The sequence below is a fragment of the Sprattus sprattus genome, assembly GCF_963457725.1.
Source record: "Sprattus sprattus genome assembly, chromosome: 10".
Lineage (NCBI taxonomy): Eukaryota > Metazoa > Chordata > Actinopteri > Clupeiformes > Clupeidae > Sprattus > Sprattus sprattus.
Window position 1 is genome coordinate 17,027,509 of NC_137908.1, and position 17,931 is coordinate 17,045,439.

A 17,931-nucleotide genomic window follows, 5' to 3' on the forward strand; every position below is an offset into this window, starting at 1 on the left:
TACCACTTTAGTTTCCCCAGCCTTCTTATGTTTCCTATTGTATTCATGTGTACATTTAGAAACCTATGCTATTCAAATCAAAACTGAAGTGACACACACTGTATGGATCCTCAAACTCCTCTGCATGTTATACTCTAGGTAAACCACACACCAAAATCTGATTCTAGGGACCATGCTGATTGCTGCAGTCAGATATTCCACAAAGTACAATTGTAGAGTTATCCAGATATCTGCAATGAGTAAACCATGTCATGACAAAGTCTGTGTTCTGGTGGTACCCCGTTTCCAGGTTTTACTCTGCAGTCATCAGGCTAGCTCTACCATGGCGTGCCCTGCATTGGCCAATGTCAGGATACACAAACACACGGCAGGTATAGAGATTGAGTGAAAAAAATAAAAGTTTACGTTACATTGCCAGCCGTTTTTAGATTATTTGTTAAAATGAGGTTAGACTGCAGTATATTACACTACCTTTGTATAATTCTTTATGTAGACAAAGTTCATGCCATAGTTGTGTTGAAGATTCAGTTATAAATTGTCAATGAGGTAGGTGCTGCTGATTGTTACTACTGCTGTATTAGCAAACATTTTTCTTTTGGGTATTTTGTATTGTAAGTCATGTATTGAGATCATATGTTTGGATTTAAAGGCTAATGAACAGTGTCTGGTAGATGTGCAAGATGTCCAAATTTAGCTGTGCACTTAATCGGAATTCCACTGAGTTCAAGGGATGAAAATTCAGACTCTGAAATAATGAACAAAAGCCAATTTAGAGGAACAAAGCTTTAATAAAAAAAAATATCAATCGACACTGCAACAACATACAGCGACAACATGAGACAATTCCCTTTTTGATCATGCAGAATTAGAAACAGCAAGCATTTTCAAAGGCACTAGGCAAAAAACACATTCAGATTTTTCTTAAAACATCAGGACTGACTAGTCTACAGTGGTTATGTTGTGTGAACCCCCTACCCAAAACATGTATGAATTAGACTGACCGTAGGAAAGAATTCCCTACTAGGTGTGCATTAAAAAGACCAAGTCCCATGGTAATTAAACTACAGATAAAAAGTGCACTTCTGCACAATCATAATAGTCAGCCTCATAATTTCATCTTCCTTAATACATTCACATACAGTAGGCTGTAGGGCAAGTGCTGATTGTATTTCTCAGTCATAATCATATGTAAAGAGGACTCTTCTATATGTTTGTCTTTCATGGACACCTGAGGTGAGACCTCTGCTTCTAGTAATCTGATGAAAGGATTTATTATTTTTTTTAACACTGTGCTCCAGTGCAAGACAACAACCCATACCACCCCCCCCCCCCCTCCTCCTCCTCCTCAAGGAGTGGTGATCAGTGAGGTGTACCCCTCTCAGTAAGGCTGTTTGGTCAGGAACCGGGAGAACATTGTGTAGGCAGCAATAGGTTTGTCCGTAGGAACCATGTGACCCGATCCCTGGGGAACATAAAAAAAGGCAGTAATGTGAGATAGTGATAAATAGTTAGGCAATGCAGAAGGGGTGGGGGTGCCAAAATTGTACAAGGACTGCTAACAAAAAGAAAGTTAATCGGATAGACAGTCATTGCGAAGTTTAACATTTCTTAGCCCTACCTTGACTGTGAGGAAGGCCAAGTTGGAGAACTCCTTGACGAAGCCACCGACCTGTTGGCTGTCACCGTTGTAGTAGATCCAGGGTCGCCGCTGCACCTGCACCTACAATAGAACATTCAACACTAGACGTGTCAGCTCAAAGAATCATGATGACATGGAGAGAAGACGTAGACCTTGAGGAGATAACGTTACCTCTTGTTGGAGGGACTCGACAAACCACTCATCGCCAAGGAAGTTGCATGCCATGTCGACGTCGCCATTATACACCAGAATGCGGTATTTCTGTACACAAGAGCACATAGTGGCAGAAACACAATTAGATCTTACAGATGCATAATCGCCACTAATTAACAAATGACCTCTAGCCTACAAAACAGGTAGACTAAACTCAATCATGAAGCAGTTCAGTTTCATTTCCTATCAGGATATTTTTGAATCGTTCTGTCGTGTCTTCATCTTTCTGCATCTGCTACAGCAAGAAGCATGAACTCACAAGTTTCCCCAAAAGCTTGAGGTACTGCTTCGTCACATCCATGTACAGGCGTTTGTATTTCCTGTTCACTTCAGCACTGCAAAAGCAAACAGAAACCAAATTTGAACAGTCATAGCAGAAGCTAAAAACATCCATGTTGCCATTAGCCTTTCATTTTTACTTGAAAAAGCACAGCTCTACTAGATGAAGCCATGGTCTCTTGTGCTATACAATACCACTGGTTTAATAATCTTTGAATATTATGATTTGCATTATACAGATAGAAAGGGGGCAGAATATCCTTCCAAGATCCCATTACTGTAACAGCAACTGGCAGCCACCCAGGCCACACCAATGCAGATCAACTCTATAGTGTCTTTCCACAGAAACACACAGATTGAGCCAGGCCCATCCTCTTCTAAACTCACCTGCATATCTGCCATTCGAGGGCTTTAGGAGAGATGTGCAGAGCAGCTTTGACATAGGGGTTGTTCAGGTAGAGCATGGATGGAGTAGAGTTTGTGCAGGGGGGGTCAAGCCTCACAGATTTGTAGAAAAGCATCATGTTCTGAAGTTTCTTTAGGACATATTGCAGTCACATTAGTACAAAGAGAAGACCCTCACTTAATAGAAAAGGTGAACGGTCTGATAAATTACAAGCCCAAGAACAGAATGAGTTTGCACACCTGGTTCCATATTGTGGACAGTTCATGATTGATGAAATTGTTCCCCAGGTCACGGATAACAAGATGGCCATCGTCAACACTGCATATATCAAACATAAAATAGAATCTTTAAAAAAAGAACTATGATGGAACGCGAGTTATCAGTGAAAGCAATTCTATTTAACAACAACACAAGTAAATGTTTCAAACAGCAAATATGCCAAATAAAACATGGCGTGTTTTCCGTAACCTCACCTTGCCCTCACCGGTACTCCACCAGGACAGGGAGCATACAGGTTATACATGTTCAGTCCAGAGCTGTACACAATGTACTGCACCTCCTCCAGCTACACAGAAGCGTAAAGAGGCAAAAGTGAATGGAGGTTTTTACATGTCAAGGTATATCTTAGTAAACATGTAAAAGTGGATTAGAGGAGAGCCATACATTTTTGGTGCAGTTTGGATTGAGGTTGTTGTAGAAGTCACACTTCCCACCTTGACAGCAAAATGACTGCAAGGCTTCCCACAGTCTAGGAACAAAGTGGAAATCATTTTAGAGGACTCTACTCACTGCAATACAGATTGCATGAGCCAGATAATTAAGCAGTGAAAAGGCACCTTGATCCAAGAAGTCCATGGTAATATGCAAAATAGACAAGAGAGTTGTCATTCAGTTCATAACTGGACATCCCATTTCCAACAGCTATACCCTGAAAATTACAATTTCATATTCAGTTTACATATCTTTTTAGAGTTCTCAGACTTGAAACCATCTGTGTTAGTTTGAGACCAAAATTGTTAATTGCAAACTAGACACAGCAAACCTGGAGGTTAATGGTGTCATCTTCCATTACTCTCTCTGCCAGTGTAGGGATGTAGATTCCAGCATAACTTTCGCCTGTGAGGAAGACCTCATTTTTTTGGTATTCTGGGAAAAGCCGGAAGAATTCCTTAAGGGCAAGGTAGTTATTCATCGACACCTGGAACAGTACAGAACAATAGACATGAATTTCAATGCTTGAACAATGAATTAAAACATTGTATTTAAAAAAAAAAAAAAGCTTTAATAAATGAATTTGTAAACCACCATCACCATCCGAAAAAAAAATGCCTACCAATATGTGTGCATTATCTGAATCATGATAATTTTGGGTGTTTTAAGCATTTGCTTACATCAGAAAATGTAAACAAAAGCAATTAACAACCTGAAACAGATGCAGTTAACAACCTGTGGCAGATCGGCGTAATGTGCAATGTGTGTGTTTTTTTTTTTAAAACCACATCCTCATCTCAAAACAGCTGTTTTGACTCCAACTAGCACAATAAACAAAATGTTATCCTCTTTACCTCAGTATCATTGGTGGTGTACTGCTGGTCATCCGAGTAGGAAAACCCAACCCCTGCTGGTGACTCAAGATAGAGCATATTGGCAATCTAGAACAGAAATGTAAGCAATGTCACCTTCCACTCACTTCTAAGACACATCTACAAGCAGAAGCTAGTGTCTATTCAGACCACTGTTAACATACCTTGTTCCAGGAATATGGATTATATGTCAATGACATGCCATCATCTTGAATCTGAAATGAGAGTTTAGTAATATAAACACTCCACTCAGTTGCCCTTTGTAAATGTACAAACCTGTTTAGTTCACAGATAGCCTATGCAGCATTATATCACTGGTCACAAGGTGTAATGTTACACTGCCTTCGCACTAATTAGGTAAGGTTTAAATCATTAACAAGAAAGAACAAGGCGTTTGTCAGATTAAGGGCTTTACAGCTGCTGACCAGGAAAGGTCCATGTTCTGTGAGCAGTCCGTCCAGAGAGCTGCAGCCTGGTCCTCCATTCAACCAAAGAACCACTGGGCTTTGGGCAGGATCTTTCTGAGACTCAAGAAACCTGAACACAGACATCACAAACCATCACCCTGGTTAAGGGACACACAGAGCGGTTCTTGTGATCAGTAAGACTGACAGTGGCTAAAATGGGGTCCACACACACACACCAAGTTTTTCTGTGTAGACTCAAAGGTTAAAAGTTAAACGTCATCACTTTTCATTCAGCAATAAGTGGTTCCCCTCACAATGGCCAGATGACAACAGGGAAGCTGGCAAGAACACCGATAGGGAAACGAAAGTAAGAAGCTTAAACAGACTACCAATAATGAAGGTGCTTGTTGTCGGCAACGTTTAAGTATCCTGAATACTGCTTGAATAAGGGCTGTTTCGGGAGCCCGGGGAGGAATTTAATCTCATCGGCATCAGGTGCTCCGAAAACTCCCAAAGTTCCAAGCAGCAGCAGACATGGAACCACCAAATGCGACATCTGCGGGCATCAACACAACACATGTACAATTCTATCGAATGACATTACCTTTTATTCAATCTAACTTTCGTGGAAAATACACAATATTGTTTTCAATTTGTAAACTCGGGATTAGAGAAGGGAACACAATTATAAAACAGCAGGTATATAGCGAGCTTGTTCGAGCTATTGCATTGCCTATTTCATGAGGGGAAAAAGTATCCAGCGGAGGTTCCACTAGCAATCGTAGACAATAGTTACAAACAGGAAGGCAGCATCACAACAAGGTCATAAGGCTGAGATATCTCAGAAATATAGATAAGCTAATCTATAACTTGCTAACTAGCTAACGAGCAGACTAAAGCAGACTTCAATAAATACCTCTAATACCGGCAGTTGCTGTCGGGAGATAACATAAACTCACCTTCCTGATCCTGAGCAGCCTACGCCAGACGTTCAGAATTTAACATGAAATCAAACCATGTGACAATCAACTGGAAGGTCCCGTGATGAGGTCATGTGACATCTCGGTCGTCCACTTTCAGAAACCTACAGAATTTTAGTATGAACAATTCTGCAGTGGTGTCTGCATGTTTAATCCCGTTACACATTTGCAATATTCCAACACATTGACACTGCCTGCTAAATTGTGTTTTGACATTGCCACGCCACGTTATTTGGCCGAATCATTGGATTGAAGGCATTGTGCCATTCATTATTGTATTCAATTCCATTCAATAGTGGCTGCAGTTATTTGACTTTTGGTAAAATTATGATTTTGTCTAAAAAATACATATTGTAGCAAATTCGGGCTAAACACAGGAAGTTCCCCATATTTACCATTGCAGTTTGTGATAGTGTATGTGACAGCTTGGTTAGCCTACTTTAACAGAAATGAAATGATACTTTTATTTTTAGGAGACATTTTTCTAAAGTCTATAAAAAGAAACCATACATTTTTTAAGGCCACATGTCAGCTTTTGGTTTCAACACTTTTCAGCAACAGCAACAATTTTTTTTTTAATTTTAAATAGCCTTGGTTATAACCACACAAATAAACTGTTTACTATTTTAGGGTCAGATTTATTTCACGGGCATTGGGTCATAATAAAGCTGGGGGAGGAACAGTCGATCCTAGGTTTATTAATGTTTAAAATGCAACAGCTTTTATATAGAGGCAACTAATTCTCCGTGGAGGACTTGATAACACCAAGACTATTGTTTCATGGACTCTTTACTCAACTTACTAAAATCATTAAAGAAACATAGATTTCAGGACGATTGGCATTTACACCAGACCTAAACTAGAAATTGAAAGTAGATCTACGCCTCTCTAAAGCCTGTGCTCGTACTTTATGTCTTGGCGCGTGCGGAGGCGCGTTCTCGGTCAGTCTTTCCTGACGCATTCATCCGGGAGTCTGTTACGAGGTCGCTCTTCAACATGGCGGCGTCAGGTGAGGTTTTATGTGAGCTTGCAATGAGTCGCTTTTGGCAATTGTGAAGATATATCATCGAAACATCAGAATGGAGAATTGTGTTACTGATACCCGCATACTGGGGTGGTTTGAGTGGGCGTCTTAAAAGGACATATTTGTATTGGGTTTAATCACATTATATCGAAACGCTAGCCCGGCCCGGCCCGACCCAAGGGGCGGCAGGGTGCTAGTTAGTTAGCCAGCTAACATCAGTTTAGAATTAGCCGATGCTTTCGGATTTCTTTCTGTGTAATTTACAGGAATATTGATCACGGTCTGTGCCACGTAGTGGTCCTCTTTTAATATGGCCTCGTCCTAATTATGTATTTCGGACAATGATATTTAGAGACCGTCACATTGTATCCAACTCATGTTATCTGTGGCGCTAACTAGCTAAGTTGCAGCTTTAACGCAAGCGCATGTCTTGGGCCGAGAGGCTTCCAGAGTAGTGCCCCACGTGTACGATCAGGTGGGAACAGACGGTGTTCAGTAACTGGTGATTTGAACCCGAATGAATGTCCTGTTCATTCACTCCTATTGTTCGAGCCTCTTTGGGTTTGTTATGCTGTCTAAAGCTACTGGCAGGTTAGCAGTCATGTGTGTGCTCATACATTGCTGTAAGCTACACAGCTAGCTTATTAGCTCGCGCGTATGGAAAACATCTCGTTAGTGACAAAGTGGGGGTCCTTTTGAAATGTTTCATACGGTTTGCGGTATAACCAGCATGCAGATACAATAAATTACACCCATCATTTCCCACCAGTTGCTTACATGGATATCTTACACGATTACTATACCATTCTCGCAGTTGATTTTTCTGGTACTAAGCATATTGCATAACATGTGTCTGGTAGTTTGGAAACAGCCCGGGTCTAGTGGACCGTCTGTCATGGGAACATTTTCTGTTTTCTTATCTGTGATGACCTTGCGTCCTCTTGTCAAACTTGGTCCCAAACAGTGTTCGAGGCGTGGCTGGTCAACGAGTGCAAATCGTAGTAGACAGCAACCATTAACCTAGTTCTCCACACAACACACTTACTAGTGGTGATATGTTTACATTACTGACCTACGTGTCAATGAACTAATTCTCTGTCTGTGGCCCCAGCTAAGAAGAAGAATAAGAAGGGGAAGACCCTTACTCTCACCGACTTCTTGGCAGACGACAAGGGGAATGCCAGCCCGGCCCCTAGTTTCTCGTCAGCCAAGGCAACCAGTTGGGCCGACGAGACCGATGATCTGGATGGAGATGGTGAGGATCTGAGTGAATTCTATCAGGAGATATTCAGAAAGCTGATGTTATGTAAATAATAGACATGAACGGGCATACAGGACAGTTGTCAGTTGAACTATATTCTGTTGCAAACTTTTAAGCAGCCAGCTTATATCTTTTAAGGTTCTAAGATGTCATCATATTGCTCAAAAGCTAAACGGCTGATTATTCAATGTTTATGATATCCAGGGAGAAATTAACATGAAATGGAAATGAATAAAATCAAAAAATGGCCACACCTGGTGTAAGCTATGATGTCAACCAGTCGTGTGTGTGTGTGTGTGTATGGCTCCAGTCTCCACCTCCTGGCACACAGCAGAGGAAGTGTTCCGGGGGCCTCCAATTGACCGCTCCATTCTGCCCACGGCCCCACGGGCAGCTCGTGAGCCCAACGTGGACCGCACCCGCCTGCCTAAGGGCCCCCCCTACACCGCCTTCCTGGGTAACCTGCCCTATGATGTCTCGGAGGAATCTATCAAGGACTTCTTCAGAGGTCTTGCGGTGCGTAGCGAGTCCACAGGCAATTTGATTTGAAAATCTTTTTTCGGGAGGTGCATGATTGCCTTTTTGGTGTTGCTCAATGCAGCATAAAGTTGGCAAACACAGGCAGTTATGTCCCTGGGAGGCACACAGGGACAGGGTGTTTTTGGCAGTATTAATGTTTTGAAACATGGTCATACCATGCCATCTACCATCTGTAAGGAAACTGACTCCTTCATTACTTTCTAACTCCTTTATTACTGGGCTTATCCTAATTCCTCCAGTTCCCTCTGTGTGTCTGGTTTGGTTCTCGTTTCCTTTGGCAGTGGGTTAACATAATCAATAATCTGTTTGCTGCTTTGCTCTGTGTACAGATCAGCGCTGTGCGTCTGCCAAGGGAGCCCAGTAACCCAGAGAGGTTGAAGGGCTTTGGCTATGCAGAGTTTGACGACGTGGAATCGCTCCTAAATGCACTCACTTTTAATGAGGAGGTGAGTTCCTGCAACTGACATGGAGAAAAAAATTGTCAACAGTTTGTATGTGTTGACTCATGTTGAAGTATAATATATCTGATAGTAGATTAGTGTAGAACTTGAAGAGAAGAGATTCTTATCACAGACTCCAGAAACCTTGATATACTGCATGTTTCAGTGCAGTGAAGCGTTAACCTAGGAAATCCAAAGCGTCTTTTCCTGTCGGAAGACAATAGAATAGACTGTCATAGTAAATATACAGGTCAACTCTCAAGTAAATCAAGTGCTGATTATTGGCAATAACATCTGAGCCAAACCTCTAATTTTGCTCATAAAATCTTTTTTTTTTTTTTTTTAAAGTTACTAAGAAATTAATACTTTGTGAAAATGTTCTAGCTAATGCAAGATTTTATGTGTAGACCACCCTATGGATGAGTTGCTCTTCTGTCAGCTCTCCTGACAAGTTAATAGTTGATCAGTCGCGGCTCTGCTTTTGTTCTGCATGCCTGAACCTTTTGTCTCCATAGAACCTTGGGAACCGGCGGGTTCGTGTGGACATTGCAGACCAATCCAATGACAAAGGTACAGTTACTGTTCAAACATAGAATTAGATTTAAAGTTCAGGGGCCGTATTCACAAAGCCTTTTATCTTACCACTAGGAGTGCTCCTAACTCGCGCTAAAACATTTTACGTAGGAGTAATTTCTTAAAAGTGATTCACAACGCTTCTGAGACCTACTCATACTAAGGATAATACCAACTCCTAAGCTTAAGATAAAAACTCCGTTGCTATGGATGACGTCAATTCTCATGCACGAGTTTAGAAGCGGTGCGCACGGTGATTGGTTGCTGACAGGCGCTCTCATTCAAAACTCAGTCCTAACATCCCCCTAACGATCCCACTAAATCAACAGAAAATAAGAGAATAACCTAGGCTTCAAATGAAGTCATATTAAATAGCTATGGACAGTGCACTTAGCAGAATGCACACGCATGATGACAAGTTTGTGCATCCAACGAGAATGACGCTTTGCACGTTAAGAGAAAGAGAAATTGCCGGAAAAAAAACACGGAAATTGCATGAAATCAAAGAAGTAATAATTAAAGCACCCTGGAAACTATGTGTGAGGCATGGGAGGACACATGTGTTAACATAAATGCTTCATTCCCTGCCGTGTGTCGCTCTGTCGATGACTGCGAGAAGCGGTGGTATGCGCTCCAGTCACAATGTAGGATGGAGATTGCGGAGTGGACTTTAAAAGAGCCGTCGCGGCTACAGGTATTGTGTCACCAAAATAGGCCTCATGCGTATACTTGCATGTTGTAGATCAACTGTGCTCCCGGTTGTGGATTGAGGAAGGGTGTCAAAAGCCATGTCTTGCATGGATAGCCACTGTCACCCAACAAGTGGCATCCAGCAGGTACATGGTGCCGCTCAAAAAGCTGGCGCATACCGCTCTCCATTAAAATGCGCGAATCGTGAGTAGATCCAGGCCACTTCGCAACAATATCCATGATTGTGAAATTTGGATCAAACACTATCTGTGTATGTATTGAATGTACCTTTTTGCGGTTTACAAAGACGTCCTCATCTCTGGATGGAGGAATTATTTTAATGTGTTTTCCATCGATGGCACCCACAACACCGAGCATTCCTGCAATCGCCATGAAATTGACCTTGATCCTTTGAAGTAGGCGATTGTCCAAAGGGAACCGGATAAACTGTTGTACAATGTGTGGTCTACAGAGTGCGGTGATTGTTTGATGAATTAATCGGCTTACTGATGATTGCGATATTCTGAAGTCGTCTGCGTTGCAAAGTTGCATTTTCCCCGTAGCCAAAAATCTTAATGTTATCAAACATTTAACTTTCGGACTGATTGGGTTTCGGTTAGTTGGAGACGTGATTGCATCCCGCACTAATTCTAGTTAAATGTTGATGCCTTCACGGTTTAAACGATATCTTCTCAACAATTCAGAGTCGTTCATTGTCTCCAACACGTTACGTCTGGCTTCAGCCATTTTAAGACTATTTGTGAATAGGTCTTAGTGACTTAGGAGTCCTCATGAGGAGTTTTAAGCTGTCCTAGACTTAGGTGCTACTTTTAGGGATAAAATATTTTGTGAATTGCTCTTAGTAAAAAAAAATAGGAGTCCTAAATGTAAGACTGACACGCCCATTATTTTTAGGAGTTTCTCCTAAATTCGCCACTTATGAGCTACTTTTAGCCCTAAGATTCTTTGTGAATACGGCCCCAGATGTTTAACAAAATGGTGATGTGTGCTTCACATCAGTGTATTTTCTACTATATACATTTTGGTAAATTTTTTCTCTTTCTCCTTGCATACTTACTCACTCTGCTGTTGACCAGAGAGGGACAACGGCTCTATGATGGGGCGTGACCGTGACCGAGGTCATGGAATGGAAGATGGACCCGCCAATACGGCCACGGACTGGAGAGCTCGGTCCAGCGCAGACATGGATGATACCCCAGCACCTAGACGGGATGATGCTTTCGGGGGGGGTGAGTTAATCTATCTACTCAATTTTATTAACCTCCGATTTGCTATGACTGCAACCTGTGAAGATGGGGCTAGATCATCAGCCTGACCTCAATCTGTTTCAAAAGTGTAAATGTCCTCTTTAGTGTTTCAGTTAGGAATGGATTTCTGTATTAAAATAGAAACTGATGCCCAGTCATGTGTTGATGGTTGCCATTGTGTGTTTGCAGGATCACGGGATCGCTTTGGTGATTCGGATCGTTTCAGCAGAGATGGACCACGGAGGGATGATGGTGGTGCCTTTGGTGGTGGACGGGATCGGGATCGCTTCCGTGATCGCTATGATGACCGGGGACCTCGTGACTTCGACAGAGGAGGTGGGTGCATTGTTGACCATCAGCATGAGAGTTTCTGTTACTGTGGCTTCACCATCGTGTAGATGTTCGTAATGTTACATCCGCTTTTGTGTAAAGCTTAGGGATAGGTAGCAATGGTAAAGTTAAAGGGGTAACTGTTAAAATTGAAGTGCATCCTTACATTTTGAGCTGTAAACTAAATTATATGACTGAACTGTGATGAAACAACCATTTGGAACGTATCCACCTCATGGACTAGCCCCTGCCCTCGAGTGCGTCAAATTACAGTCCATGAAATGCCCTGTATTATTATTCCTAGACTTCTTATTCTTCCAACTTATTATTTTTTTTAATGTTTTTCTGCAACAATTCAACTCAAACTGCTTGACGTAGAAACTTTGTTCAAACTTTGTCGCGTAGGTCTTATAAAGGAAACTTGTGCTATGCATTTTTCTGAACGTTATACTTTTTAAGAGATTAAAGAAAAACAAATACAATTTCTCCCCGAGACTTACATTGGGCCATTGTGACCTCATAATAGGGTCATTAAACTGGCTTGCACCTGTGCTTCACTGACGCCTGCACAGTCACCTCTTCTCGCTGTCCCTCTCAATTCAACCGTATAACTAGGAATATTAAGAGACACCTTCCATACTCAACTTTTTTTCCTCCATCCCTCTCAATCTACTTTCTCTCAAACTCAATCTCTCTGCTTCACTCCATTTTTCTCTCCATCTTTTCACCTAAGGGCAACGCAGACGCTGGACTCCTTTAAAGCTGGACTTAAAACATTTTTGTTCAAGAACTTAAGGCATTTCTGGCCTTGTGTTAAGTCTAGCACCACTACGTTTTCTATTAGGCTTATGCTAACTTATTTATTGTATTGTATTATTATAGTTATTTTCTAATATGTAGGCACTCTGCGATTCTTCTGAATGAAAAGTGCGTTAAAAATCAAATTAATTATTATTATTAATATTTTCCCTCTTCACTCTCTATCTCATTATCTATAGGCACACCTGTTCACTGTTCTATCATTTCTTCTTTCAATTACTCTGTCCATCCATTCCTTCTCTTTTTTTTTGTCAGCCTTTGACTTTTCAGTCCTCTATCCTCCCTTCCATATCCTTTACTTCCTCCATGCCATGTCTATATCTTTCACTTTATCCTCGATCATTCTAACATCTCCTTCCTCCAGTCCATTCTCTTTCCTATTTTCACCCATTCCCTCTCTCTGTAGAACCACCATCCAATAGTTTTTTTTCTAACTCCTCTTTCTCACACTCCATCTCTCTGTTCCAATCCATTTTCTCTCCTTCTTTCAGTATTTTCCCTCTTTACTCTCTCTTCACTGACTTTATCCATATCCACTGTGGTTCATTCTTCTTTCCTGTCTTCTTTCCCTCTTGTTCACTCTTATTTCCTTTCTTCTTTCTTAAATTTTGCATTTCATGCACTGGTATTTCCTTCAGGAAATGCATATTCTAGTTTTCATTTGCTGATCGAGACTCATCATTCACAGGAGTTTAGGCCCCCATCCCCACGGCAATGTTTAGCATTTAAAAAAATCATGCAGTGGTTGGACTTTACACTTTAAATGTTTTTTTTATTTCGTTGTATATTGATTCATATATTGCCTGTCTGGAAAAATAAGAATATCGTTTGTGTCTATCAGGTATCATTCATGAGTAATCTAGGGCTCTGAAAGACACTGGTGCATGGTATGTTTTTGGGTTGTGGTGGGACATGAATGTGGGTTCTTACTGTTGTTCTGGTCCTGGTTGTCCACAGGTTTCGACTCTCGTGGAGGTGGTAGAGATGATGGTAGAGATGGCCGCAGAGCATTCGGCACTGGATTCAGACGAGACTACGATAACAATGAAGGAGGAGGCAGGAGTGGTGGTGGTGGTGGTGCCTTTGGCGACCGTTTTGGTGGTGATCGTGATCGTGATCGTGGTGGTGATCGCGGTGGTGATCGTGAAGATCGGTTTGAGAGGCGAGCGGAAAGTGGTGGTGGTGGTGAGGTTCCTTTATTTGTCTTTGCGTATTCGTGAGTAACTTTGTTTGTTTTTATATGAGAGTTGATGACTACAGTCCTCTACATGCTTGCAAACACTGTATTTTGCTGTACAGGGGTGTAATATGAATTGATTTGTTATGTGCACTGCAAAAAATGCCCCTCTAGATTTAAGACAAATAATTACATATTGAAGCAGGATTCTGCTTAAAACAAGCAAATTTGGCTGCCAGTGCGTTAAGCAAATTTGGCTTGTTAAGATTTCTTAAAATAAGTAATATTTGCTTGAAATAGGTAAAAATAGCCTTACCAAGAAAGCACTAGGTAAGTACAATTTAGCTAGAAACAAGACCAACTAGATTTTTCATCTCAATATAAGAGTAATAACACTAGGTTAGAAAAGCATTTTTTGCAGTGTGGTTCTAAATTCTGTCATTTCTGCATGCATTCTTGTCCTTTGAGGTGCATCTCATGTGACGTAGAAGGTTGAGTGACCTTCATTCTTTTACCGTGAAGTCCTTTGTTGCCCACCCATCAAACACTTCACCGAAGTGATGCGTTAAGGTGCCCTCCAGTGAAGTGAAGGGTGCAAGTGTGCACAATGGGAGAAGGCCTTAGTGTCCCATCACCCCAAATCATGAATCCTCTCCCTGTCTCCAGCACCAACACAGAGGCCCAAGCTTGTCCTGAAGCCCCGCAGCACCCCTACAGTGGAGGGGGAGGCGGGGAAGACTACCCCACCTGCCCCCAGCACCGGTGGTGGTGGCGGCGGCGGCGGTGGCCGAGCCTCCATCTTTGGCAATGCCAAACCCGTGGACACGGCAGCCAGAGAGCGCGAGGTGGAGGAGAGGCTCAAGAAGGAGCAGGAGAAGCTGCAGAGACAGCTGGAGGACGACCGGGGCGGGCGTGACCTACGCGACAGACCAAGAGACAAGTGAGTTGCACAGATGGGGACGAAAGAAAGATGACCGGAATAGAGTGTGGGAGTGACCGTCGTCATTGTGTATTTGGCCGATTAGCATTTTTGCATGTTCACGGTTTCAAAAAGATGATGGGAATGAATGGGAATTTGGAAAATCGTCAAGATGACACCCATGGCAATTAACATTTACTTTACATTTAGTAATTCAGCAGGCGCTTTTGTCCAAAGCGACATACAAGGGAGAGAACAGTCTAGCTAAGAGCAATAAAAACCTATAAATACTACTTTACATAAGAAATACAAAAACGGCATAGAAGAAAAAAGAAGTGCGGGACTGTAACTGCTGAAATGCAAGTTAAGCATTAGTTAAGGTGCCAGTTAGGAAGGGAGGTGCTCTTAAGAGTTGGGTCTTCAAGAGCTTTTTGAAGGAAGAGAGGGACGCCCCTGCTCTGGTAGTACTAGGCAGTTCGTTCCACCAACTTGGAACTCCAAATGAGAATAGTCTGGATTGCCCTGCACAGGCGGCAGTGCCAGACGACGCTCACTAGACGAGCGCAGCGTCCTGGGTGTAACATTTGCCCTAACAAGAGCATTTAAATAACTTGTATTAAATAACTTGTGTTGCCTGAGGCAAGTGACACGGTGTAGTCCATTCGGTTTCTGCCTTCGATAGCGATAGCAACGAGACAAGACATCAGTTTGTTACAAAAGACCGACTGATAACTACATTTTAACTCATCAAGCATTTGCCGAGGTTTTCTACTTGCGTTTCTCTCACAACTTATGTTTGCCAATTTTGTGCAAACCCATTCATTTTTCCATTGGAACCATTCATTTTCTTTGGAACCAAGACGTTTTAAAATGCTGACACAAAAACTACAAATTTCCAGTCGATTCCCATACCTTTTAGGGTTTTCTGAGAGATATGTTCATGGTTTAATATCGTTTTGATGTCAGATGAGATTGCCTTGCGTCACTTATCCTCTGTGCTGTTGCCTTTGTAGGGAACCAACCTGGCGCAGTGAAAACCCGCCAAAGGAGCGCTCTCAGACGGGCAGCGACTCTGCACCGCCTGGACGAGGTGAGCTGGTCGCAACTATCCAGAGTCCTGGTATGCTAGACATTTGTCAGATAAGTCTGGAATATGCATGTTTAGTTTACAATGTCTAAATTTGCACCCGAAGTTCAGCACATAAAGAGAACATGAGGGAAACGGGTTTTTTTGCCACCTAGACTGGTATTTCATGTTTGTTTTGTGCTATCTGAGTATATCTCATGCTTTTTGGTTGCTGTCCCTCTTCTCCAGGTTCCCGCCGCCGGGAGAGCGAGCGCTCGACAGAGAACGAGGTCTTCAGCGGCCAGGAGGACCAGCAAACCTCCCCCACCCCCGCCCCTGCACCCCGCCCCCGCCCCCCAACATCCCCAACCAGTCAGGATGGCCTCCCCCTCAAAGTGATGCCAGCCCCGCCCCCCAAGGAGAATGCCTGGGCCAAGCGCAGCACAGGGGGAGCAACCAGCGATGGGGACAGCAGCACCCCCATCTCTCCCCCCAAGAGGTATGATGCCCTGCCCTTTTAAAACCACAATCAAACACAACCAGTACCACCAACCAACCAACCAGTACAGGCACTAGCTTCTGTTTGGCGGAGATTTTCCTTAAAGAGATTTCTATAGAGTTAGTGTCAGCAATTGGTCGTGTAATATGCCATAATTTCAAAGAAACCTGGACAAAGGTGGATCTTCTTTATCTTGATCTCTCTTGGCGTATTAAAGCTGCACAGAGACATGGCATTGGGATGCTAAAATGGGGAATCAAATGCAAAACTTCAGGGTGATTGCATTTAGTTTGGTTCATTCATTAAGTATTTTTACTGGTTTTATTTAACTTGCAAGTCAGTCAAGGTCCAATGTGAGAAACTGTCCACAAGAGTAGCGGTTTGTGAGCAATGATTTCTTCCTTTTTAGTCAATTTATTCAATCTCTTCATGTGGGCCTGTTATATTAAATTTATATAAAAATACAAGTAGTGTTTTCAGCCTTCACCGATACACTCTAAAAAGTGTATATCCTATACCCAGATACCTAAGTACTGACTTACCTCAATGTCTGAATGGTTTGCATGAATCTATTTGAGTCTCACATGCTCATCTGCGTGTCTCTCCAGCTCTTCCAGTTCAGCCGATGAGAGAGGCTCAGGCAAGGGTAAGTTCCTCATCCATCACATTCACTCTTGCAGTTATCCCAACCCCAACAGACCCAGGGCTTTCCCCTCACAAAATAAAACGGCGTCTCTGTCTTGCAGATGAGAATAAGTCGGACGCAGGATCTGGAGCGGGACGCGGCAAAGTGGAGGCCAAGTAGGTTCTCTGCCACTTTTGGCTACAGCCTGTAACAGGATTGGGTGCTTTTTAGACAGACAATAGACTCAACAGCCAGTCGAATTGAACCCATTATTTTGTGTATGGCTCTCTTATTTTGTGTATGGTTTTCTTGGTAGGAAAGAATGGTTTCTTTCCTGACAGCCTTCAACTGACTTGATGCTATATTTGTGAATTTGCCTTTGCAGGACAGAGATCAGAAAAGAGCGAGAACCTAGACCAGCATCTGAGCCAAAGAAATTTGAGGAGACCCCTGCTCCTGTAAGCACATCTCTTATCTTACAGTAGCCAGTTCAGCTCTATTAGAGAGCACAGCTGTTCAATGGAGGATTGTTGTGTTTGTGCCTGGGCATTTAGTGCGGAGTTTTCACATTGCACAGCAGAGGACTGTTGTGAGATTCAGAGTTTGTGGATGTCAGTGCATTAAGTATGTTTTTAAACTTGATGTGGAAATTAGTGTAGTGCTGCTTTTGTTGAAATTAAATTAACAGGTATTTGTATTTTCGCCAGAAGTTCAGCTCGGCCAGTAAGTACGCCGCTCTTCTGATAGATGGAGAGCAGGCTGACGACGATGAGGATGGAGAGTGAACGGAGCAGAGGAACATCGCAGTGGTAGAAGAAGTCGCAAAAAAAGAGAGAATGACAATACAAATTCACTCTAAATCAGAAAATGTCTTTACTTGTGTGATAAAGGGGTGGCCCTAACGAGCCTAAGCCCCTCCCCCTACCTTTACTTCAGGATGCCCGCTACTAGAACATAAGAGATAGTGTCACTGACTGGACTTACTTTGTTTTCTTTTTTTTTTAATGCTGATGAAATCTAAAATGACTCGGATACACACTCGACAAAAGGAAGTAATTGTAATAAATAAAATAAAAATATGGTGGTTAAAAAAAGCTTCGTGTTTGTTTTGCTTCTGACATTTATCCACGTTGTGATCAATAACTTGACATTCGGCAGCACACCCATGTTTTCCATTTTCAGACGTGCATAGA

The 17,931-nt window shown here is 42.4% G+C and overlaps 2 protein-coding genes across 4 annotated transcripts; one reads left to right on the top strand and one right to left on the bottom strand.

Annotated features, from left to right (window-relative positions):
• Positions 1–4: 4 nt before the first annotated feature.
• Positions 5–5,511, bottom strand: ctsa (cathepsin A). Its single transcript, XM_080846616.1, has 15 exons — positions 5,487–5,511; positions 4,917–5,083; positions 4,546–4,657; positions 4,285–4,335; positions 4,103–4,189; positions 3,580–3,735; positions 3,374–3,465; positions 3,201–3,285; positions 3,011–3,102; positions 2,777–2,855; positions 2,519–2,667; positions 2,112–2,187; positions 1,811–1,900; positions 1,619–1,720; positions 5–1,462 (listed from the first exon to the last, which is right to left on the bottom strand). Exons 2-15 carry the CDS (start codon positions 5,081–5,083, stop codon positions 1,379–1,381), a joined length of 1,422 nt encoding a protein of 473 aa, XP_080702742.1. The 5' UTR covers positions 5,487–5,511; the 3' UTR covers positions 5–1,378.
• Positions 5,512–6,469: 958 nt separating this feature from the next.
• On the top strand, positions 6,470–17,826 carry LOC308371160 (eukaryotic translation initiation factor 4B-like). Of its 3 annotated transcripts, none has more exons than XM_080845990.1 (15): positions 6,470–6,516; positions 7,643–7,786; positions 8,103–8,308; positions 8,662–8,778; positions 9,288–9,342; positions 11,133–11,285; positions 11,493–11,639; positions 13,410–13,637; positions 14,296–14,569; positions 15,562–15,668; positions 15,864–16,113; positions 16,722–16,759; positions 16,860–16,914; positions 17,124–17,196; positions 17,446–17,826. In XM_080845990.1, exons 1-15 carry the CDS (start codon positions 6,504–6,506, stop codon positions 17,521–17,523), a joined length of 1,938 nt encoding a protein of 645 aa, XP_080702116.1. In that variant the 5' UTR covers positions 6,470–6,503; the 3' UTR covers positions 17,524–17,826. The 3 variants fall into 3 exon arrangements, with proteins under 3 accessions (XP_080702116.1, XP_080702117.1, XP_080702118.1); XM_080845991.1 differs by having other exon boundaries at positions 17,449–17,826; XM_080845992.1 differs by having other exon boundaries at positions 15,562–15,638.
• Positions 17,827–17,931: the final 105 nt, after the last annotated feature.